This window comes from Conger conger, chromosome 18 (assembly GCF_963514075.1).
Source record: "Conger conger chromosome 18, fConCon1.1, whole genome shotgun sequence".
NCBI classification, from domain to species: Eukaryota; Metazoa; Chordata; class Actinopteri; order Anguilliformes; family Congridae; genus Conger; species Conger conger.
Genome location: NC_083777.1, coordinates 20709196 through 20718169, shown reverse-complemented (window position 1 = coordinate 20718169; position 8974 = coordinate 20709196). Strand labels below are relative to the sequence as shown.

Below are 8974 nucleotides of genomic sequence, written 5' to 3'. Positions count from 1 at the left end.
AGCAATTACCCACCACCCACCACAGCCAGGTGCGCACACATTTTGGGTCAGTTTTTTCATTCTTTCATTTTAGCTCTTTAAATGTACCCGGGAGAATAGGGATTTAATGAGTTAGAGTGAAAACCTGACAATGCCGCTCCAGGATCTGAGAATGCCCCCAACGCGGCACGATAGATCCGACTTGCAGCACAGAGGATTTAATGGAATTGCTGTATGTAGCCGGGGGTCTTTCGGCTTCAGGGCACTAAATTTGTATTTATATAGATAAGCGGGGAATAGCATTTTGCGAAGGTCTCCTGCTGGCCTACCTTTCACAGTAGCCAAGACGGGTTGTTTGCAGCTCTTTGAAGGAAATAAAGTCTGGGGAAATTGCTGTAATGCAGTTTGAAGGAAAGCTGGGGTTGAACATTTGATCTACCGAGATGTATGTGGCTGGCTTGGTTTCTTTCTATCCTGCGATTGTCCAATGGACAGGTCAGCAACCCGTCACAGGGCACACACCCACCATTTACTCACACATCCATACCTACGGGCAATTTAGACTCTCTGATTAGCCTATGACAAGAAGGGACCTTGTTGCTGTGAGGCAACAGTGCTATTCACTGTTCACCGGCCATGAAACGCACCCGACACTATTATGAAATCACCAGCACCTTTCAACTTTTGGAACACCCTTGTATAAATTATACACATACATACACACATACAAATATACTGTATATTCTGATCAATATTCCGTTCTTTGCATATTTTCAGTTTGTAACATATTTAGTTGAACATTCTCAGAGATCTGCAGAGTCTGATACATGCAGGAATTTGCCAACTACGCTGTAGGACTATTAGAATATTTCAGACTGCTTGTCTCTAAAATGTCAAATTATCATGGGATTTACATAAGGGACACATTTTATCCACCTTCAAAGTATACATAATGAATGAGCTTTTGCCACATCATGATAAGAACCTTGTCATTTGTGTTTACCACCTTGTGAATTGCAGCACATCGCACCGGAGATCAGTAACAGCATCTTCTGTCTTTTGTTTGCATGTGTTTGCATATCCTTTACGAGATATGACAGCAAGGTTACACTGCAGGGATACGGCACATCTTTAAACCCTCCTGTTAGAAAAGAGAATGTTAAGTATCCTTGGAAAACCACTCTGACAAGACAAATGGGTCGATGCGTGAGCTATAAAGTGTTCATAAGCGCTGGGTTCCAAAGTGTAAATTTGTCACTCTTGATCAAATTGCCATTTACGAGCTGGTATAATTCTTCCAGTGTACCTGCGCTACTTCATTTTAACCGAAGACCGAGGGAAATGGAATTGCACGCCTCCAGCCACACACCTTGTTACAGAAAGCCAGCCACCTCTGTGGTTTTGATTTGCCCGTAATGCGCTGGGAAATGTGGTGTCAATCAGAGAGAGCCTTGGTGGTGGGGGAGGGAGATGGACTGATCTCAGGGTTGTGCGTTACCATAGCCTACACTGCAGGTCCTTTGGATAAAATGCCTCTGAAGGATAACCAAAGAATGCCTGTTTTTTGTTATCTTCCAGGGGGATATTTCACGAAGCAACGTCACTGAATTAGCTGGAAAACTGTGGCAAGTAAAACCCGGGAGAGCTCTTTTTACTTCAGTCCATGTTCTAGATTTGGGAGGGTTCCAGGTTTTACTCAGGGCAGTGATCCAACTCGGTAATACTGCTTTGTGATATACCGCCCAGGTATTGGAGAAAAATTACCTCAAATCAATAAAATAACGGAAGTTCTTTTTCTTTTCTTTTTTTATATGCAGTCACTGCAGTGTCAGTGACAGGGATATCTCTAGCAAGCATTTTTAAACTTGTTTGCAATTCATTGTATCAATAAACAGGTGGATATTTCTGAATATTTTCACACTGTATTGAAGGCCGCCTGGTAGGAGTTGGGTTACAGTAAATACAGAGCTAAAATAGATCCAATCTTTTGTGTATGTTTTGATGTTTATATCAGATTCAGTCAGTGAGCCTAGCGTGACTATTTGTTTTCTTGCTGAGACAAGACAGTGTGGCCTGATGGTCCCTATGGCACAAGCTGTGTGATTGGCCAAATGTTTTTGGTGTGTGATTGGTCATTCCCTGTCTGGAGTTAGCCTCTCCCAACCTGAAGTTAACATGTCTGCAAGGAGTTAGCCTGTCTCTCTGTTATCCTGCATGTCTGGATTTAGCATAGCCAGACCCTGCTGATTTGCAATGATCACTGGAATGATTAGTTCATGTTCACCTCACGGCAAGTATATGACAAGTACAGCTCTAGGCTGCCATTGGTGCCACACTCAACATAAATGCTGTAAATGAGTGTAATATCTGCATCATGGCAATTCTTCACCTGCTCAAATTAAATTTTTTAAAGCAAATGGATTTCAAGGAAAAAATCCAAGCCCGACAACTGCAACTTGAACTTGTAGTGTGGGAATGTGATTCAGCCATGTCACCACTAAAGCAAATTCAGTGAAGAGGATAGGTGACGATACCAATGTATGCATGATATTTACACAGCTCACACGGCCTGGTTTAGCCTGTATGTCGCCTGAGCATGATTCAAGCAGGCCATGCGAATAAGCACTCGGGTGAAGAGGGATTGCCTCTCTTCGATTTATGTGCAATCGGCTTCTTTTCAAGCATATTTACTGTTTCTCCTTTCAAGGGCATTTCTCTCCTCAATCCTCACAGAGGCTGGCGCGCTGCTAGCAGAGAGCAGCTGGCTTATAGCATCTGCATTTCCTCTGAGGAAACTAAACAATCGCAGATTAGGCCCGTTTCACTGTGCAACACAGCGTTTATGAGAGGGCTTTTTCACTATTTTCACTAGCGATGAACAGTATTGGCCTACATACACAATACGATGTTATTAATTAAAAAACTGGGCACATGATTTTGAACATATGTATTCATATAGTATAATTACAGTGGTGAAGGTGGTGCTTATGGTATCCACTAGTAAAATGTATTTGGTCTTAACTGCTGCCTGAATTTACATTCCCCAAACACCATTTTATTGTGGTCTATCAGCCATTACACAAAAAATATGTCAGTATTATACCTTAAACACACTCTGTAGCTGGTCTTTAACATCTGGCCATTATACAGAATTCATTTCACACATGGTGTGAGAATACATTTTGAATAAATTCGAATAGTTTGCTTTCAATTGGTTTTCATTCTGGTTTCCCAAATAGGTCTTATTTAAAATATCCACTAGAGGGAGCTCTAGATTTTTGCTCTGCCTCAGTTTAGAGAGATTGTCTTGACGGTATTTATTCTCGTTAGGTTCCTTAGTTTCTGCTTCTCGTGCATCTCGTGACGGTAAGGCATTATTGAGCAAAATCGTAACAGCGCATTCAACAGCAGTAAACATATACGATATACATTCGAAACATGCAGTAGTAAAGTACCTAATTATCTATTAAAGTTTGTAGCTTTAAGCAACAAACTTATAGACATATTTTATAAATATCTGACGTGGCTAACGTTACTATGACTAACGTTGGTGTGAATATCCAGGTCATGTTCTTAACAGGAAATCTCTAGGAAATTAAGTGAAGATAAATAAAAGTGTGGTGGATTAAATATAACATTACCAAGTTGTTTACATTACAGGACAACTTTAGTTATATCAGTGTATACTGTGAACAGTTCTACAGTATAGCAAAAGGTACCTGAGATTGAAATCATGGTTTAAACCTCAGTTAAACCATGATTTAAAGGGATAAAATCATGGTTTGGAAATAATTATTCTTGGGGAAGATAAATCCAGCCTTAATAAATATTTTCAGACTGCAGAATGAAAATGGCAATCACTATATGCACAAGTGAGACACTATTTGGAGTTATTATAGGCTTTCCAAAATTTCAGACTAACTCTGTGTGCAAACATTCTCTTTGTTTCATTTCAGAGGACAGCAGTGGCCCTGGATCCCTTCGATTTATAATAACAATAAACAATACACATAACATTCCATTTGTAGAGTGGAAATTTGGACCTTTCCACTGAATTCTCCGGCTCACAGGAGCGTTTCCACGCGGTAACACATACGCGGACGTTATCCCGCGCAGCGGGAATGGGGCTGGTGCCCTCAGCAGAGCAGAAGGAGGAGTTCGGGCGGGCCGTGGGTGCTCACATCTACGAGGCGATGCTGCAGAGCGGGGCTCTGCCAGACGTGGGCATCGAGCGCCACCTGCTGGACGGCGTGGGACTGCGGCCCGGGGCCGCCACACGTGACCGCCTCATGGAGCTCAGGAAGCACGTGGACGGCCGAGGCCCCGCCTACCTCAAAGAGCTGATGGCCAAGATGGCCGCCTTCACCGAGGAGCCGCGGGTGACCGGCTTGCTCACCCTGCTGGTCTCCATGGCGATAGAGATGGCGTACGCCTCATCCAGGAGGCCCTCCGGGCAGGGGGCGGGGCCCGAGGAGCGGCTGGCCGAGCTGAGGGACCTCACCGAGGAGTACCTGAAGCGCCAGCGCATGCACCTGGAGGATGAGCGGAGGCTGCGGGAGGACACGGAACGCCTGGAGGGCCAGGTCAGCTACCTCCTCACCCAAATTAAGAACGGCATGCTGACGGAAGGACACGCCAACTCCAGGACCCTCAAGCACTGGGTCAACGGAGCCGCCTTCCATGTGCAGGTACGACCGGGAAGCAGTAGTGTGGGAAAGAGGAAACACATCTGAACATAGTCTTTTCTACCAGGACAAATGAGAGAAAAATGACATCCCTGACTGATCCCATTCACAGCAGAAAAGTATCATGTGTTTAAGGCTTTCAGTTAAATTCTTATTTTTTTCTCTCTCAAATACAAAATATTAGCTTGTTTTAAGTTACTGTTTGTGTGAGAAGAGAATTACTCTCACCCCATTGGCAAATCTTTCTTTAACTGAAATGTAATGTAATGTAATGAAACGGCTCACTTCATTAAGACAGTTAACATAATATACCTTACAGAAACATAATGATGAGAACAGGCCATTCCTTAGTTTACCTAATAGTAAGCTAAATAGTATCTAACACCTTATCAAGCCTGGTCTTGAAAACCCCCAGTATTTCTGCCTCCACTATATATCTTAGCAAGCTATTCCACATAGTGACCACAAATAATGTCTGTGTGGAATTCTTAATGTCTGTGTGGAATTTATCCTTTGCTAATTTCCATTTATTCCACCTCATTCACCCTGAAGAATCACCTGTAGATCACTTTGTTAATCCCTTTAATGAATTTAAAAGCTTCAATCAAACCTAAATGTCCTTATACTAATCTTGAAGAGATTAAGTCTTTCCTTATCTTTCATACATGGAATCAATCTGGTTGCCCTTCTTTGAACCTTTAGTAGTGCGGTATCTTTCTTGTAGTATGGCCCCTGAACTGCACACAGTACTCTATATAAGTCTATATAAGACAAAATAAAATTTAGCAAAAAAGCCAAGAAATAAATAAGATTACAAATCTAAATGAAAGACGAAAACACGTGCAGAGATTGACTTATTTTCTTGTTTTATTCTCTTTTGTCTTGACACAGATGCTGATCCACCTGGCGTGTTTGGGCCAGCAGAGCGAGGGACCCGCCCGTGTGGCCATCACCTCCTACCAGGAGGACCTGAGGGAGGTGCTGCCGGCCTACAGGAGGTACAAGGCGTCCACCATCCGCGTCTCCAAGCGCAGCGAGGCTCACCTGGCGGAGGACGGGCCCGAACTGTCGCTGGCGGGGTACAGCGTTCGCGACACGGAGCTGGGCGCGTCGGCGGACGTGCCCCTGCCTGAGGACACGCCCCTGGCCTGTGAGCACCTGGAAACGGCCTTCTGCACCGAGGCCTACCTGGACCACCTGTTCTCCCACTACCCCCACATCACCGGCATGGAGGCCTACTTCTCCAACACGCTCAACATCCTGCCCGTGCTCATACCGCAACCCGCACACTCCCAGTCCCCCGCCCTGAACGCTTAAACAAACGGAACATAACACATGATATTGTAAATATGTGAAAAGTATGGTTAATATATTCTGCCAAAATTAATTTAGAACCATACCGCATTATAAAACATCCAATTTGCACTTATATTGCTAATATATTGTGAAGTGTTGCAATATTTGAATACATTTAATAAATTGTATTTAACTACATTTGCATTGCGTAAAATTTCTGGCACTTAAAACCGGAAGAATAAGAGTTGGTGGCAGTTGGACCAGTTCTGAGAGAGTATACTGTATATTGACACACAGGAGCAGCAAAATAATACTGCATTATACAATGATAATAATGGCATTTATGAAACTTGTATAGAAATGCTACAGCCAGCGCAGTCATAATTCAGATTTGTCTGTTAAACTGATTACCTGGGGCGTGTTTCACAAGGCAGGATTACATAGTTGGCTGGATAACTGCACTAAAACCCGGAACCCTCCCAAATCTGGAACATGGACTGACGTAAAAAAAACCCACTGTTCCGGGTTTTACTCGGTGCAGCTATCCAGCTAACTCCGTAATCCTGCTTTGTGGACTAGATCCCAGCTCTACAGAATTTATACGCGTGTTCAGGTTCAACTTCAGATAGCTAAATTTCAAGGGCTGTACCCCAAGCAGTTTCCCCAAGATGTCCCTTCATGCCTGTTCAGTTCAGGCAAAGAATTTGGCATGTTGTTAAATGGGGAGAAGAAAACATTCAGGCTTTTAGAAGAAGGCTAAATGTCAGTTTGGAGATCCTGCAGGTTTCACTGATAACTGTCTAATGGCTGCAGTGAGTCAGCCTTTATTGTGGCAGTTAAAAGCAGGCTGAGTCTGAGTCCGCTGTTCTTTAATGCTTCATGATTACAGGCCATTAGTCCCCTTTTGTGTGCTCCTCAAAAGAATCCTTCTGGGCAAGTACAGTACAGCAGTCTGCAAGCCAATATTCTTGTATGAAATTGCTGCAACCTAAAGGCAATGCGCAAGGTTATTATAACTGCCGCTGATAAAAAAATATATATAATCACACGTGACTATATGCATGTAAACGGACATTTTCTGAGAACCTCAATGAGTAGTTCTGCTCATTTTTTTTTTTTGGTTCATCCGTTTTAAAAAGCCTGCATTCCTTTGAAGCGGGAACAGACCGGAATGTTCTGCTGGGTGAACAGGATGAGAATGCTTTTGACTGAATGGGGTACTTTGCTTTTACAACCATCACAAAACTCGGAAATGCCCTAATCCACGCTCCAGACACCCAGCTTACTTCTGAAGACCTAATGTTAATGAAATCTGCTGAAATCTATGGGATTTATGATTTCGTCCAATATCCATATAGAGTCGAACCATGCCATGCACAGGGCAGATAACAATACCATATTTATATCCTGTATTCCCCCGAGTCACACTGGAATTGATTAGCCGAAACATTTTAACGCAGGTAAAATACTGCGGCCCACAGCCAAACTCATTCCAGCACTGACAGCTGGACAGACCATCCTCAATTCTTCTCTTCCTAACTGTAAAAGGGTTATGTGTGACAGTGTGGGTGTATAGCCCTAAACTAGTCTAACCCCCATTCTCAATTGGAGAATGAAAAAGCCTTATTGAGTCCAAGGCAGCCCTCCACATGTCTTGTGAAGTCTGTGAAGTTCCCCGGAGGAAACTGAAAAATGAAGAGGACAAAATTACATTTTGGTCTTTCTTCCTTTAAAATTGGAGCTGCCCCTTTGTAACAGACAACTATGAAGTTTAGCAGAGTAGCTCATTTTCTGGAGTTCTTTGATATGATTTTGGTTTTATTGTACGGAGGCATAATACCACTGTACAAGCTGCTATGGAGTTACATGCAGTGTATTTTCTTGCAATGGACCACAAACTGCCCAGTGCCCTGCACAAGTTGGCAGGCCATCAGAAGCTTCTCGAAATATCAAGAATGCCCTCAGACAAAAACTACTTTGGTCGATGAAAAACAAACACTAAAACCGAAATCAAAGAAACTCCAGAGAGTAGGCTAACCTGTCCGTTCAAAAAAGCGGATCTTCCTGAAGTGACCCACAGACTGTTGCTGCCTGTTATTATCAAATGCACAGTAGACACAATGCTAATGTGTTTGTCTCATCTGATGTGATTTATTGCACGCTCCGCAAAGCCTAACTAAAAGATGCATTGGCAGGCTGAAGCTCAGGGAAAAGCCTATGTTAGCATCCCTCCCCTCTTGCCCGAGGCACATGCCTGCCGTGTTTCCCCGTCTGCAGTAACGCAGGAGCAGGAAACCGTGGTCCGGGAGCTCCAGAGACCTTCCTGGTCTTCCCTTCAATCCGAAACCCTGGTAGCATAATGTGATTAATAAATAGGCCTAACGAACACAAGGCCCCACTAAATAATTGGAGTAATTACATAGCTTAATGAACCCGCAGGTGAGTATGTGCTAGAGGAAGGCTGGCTGAGCATCCAGGCTCAGACTCTCAGTCATCAATCTGCCGTGCGTTCAAGCCTGACGGTAACCAAAACAAGAAACGGCACTGGCCCTCCGGGGCCGGGTCTCCCCAGCGGACCACGGTACATTGACCACATGAAACCACTTCAGCGCAGCTGTTATGAGTGCCGTGCCTTCATAACGCATACTTCATTAGTTCTCAAAAAATAACAGTCACAAGACCTTCCCTCTTTTGAGTTTGAGAAACAGGACAGTGCAACTAACTGACACTTCTTCCATTCCGTAGATTGTTTTTCACTTTTAGAGCTATGATAAATAAAAGTAAGTCAAGGGACATTTGTTCTCCCTGACATTTGCTCTTCTGTTTGGTTGAACGGTTTTGTATCCATCAGACAAAATGGCTTTCATGGGAAATGTCTATAAAGTTCGGTCAGGGTAGGGTAAGACGTTACCATATCGGAAGTGAAGTCATGGATAATTAAAAGTGGCATTATTTATGTAAAAGAGAAACAGCTTCTGACTGCTGCTGTCCACAGACACACAAGTGATCAACTC

The 8974-nt window shown here is 43.5% G+C and overlaps 1 protein-coding gene across 1 annotated transcript; it reads left to right on the top strand.

Moving 5' to 3' along the window:
• The first annotated feature begins 3270 nt into the window (after nt 1-3270).
• LOC133118684 (uncharacterized) lies at nt 3271-6107 on the top strand. The gene is made up of 3 exons (XM_061228833.1): nt 3271-3345; nt 3936-4667; nt 5556-6107. The coding sequence occupies exons 2-3, from the start codon at nt 4101-4103 to the stop codon at nt 5979-5981; spliced, it is 993 nt and encodes a 330-aa protein (XP_061084817.1). The 5' UTR covers nt 3271-3345; nt 3936-4100; the 3' UTR covers nt 5982-6107.
• Nucleotides 6108-8974: the final 2867 nt, after the last annotated feature.

Excerpts from the sequence above, each read along its gene's own strand:
- LOC133118684 (XM_061228833.1), top strand. The coding sequence starts at position 4,101 with ATGGGGCTGGTGCCCTCAGCAGAGCAGAAGGAGGAGTTCGGGCGGGCC. Across the intron at positions 4,668-5,555 it reads GAGCCGCCTTCCATGTGCAG|ATGCTGATCCACCTGGCGTG; the intron begins GTACGACCGGGA and ends GTCTTGACACAG.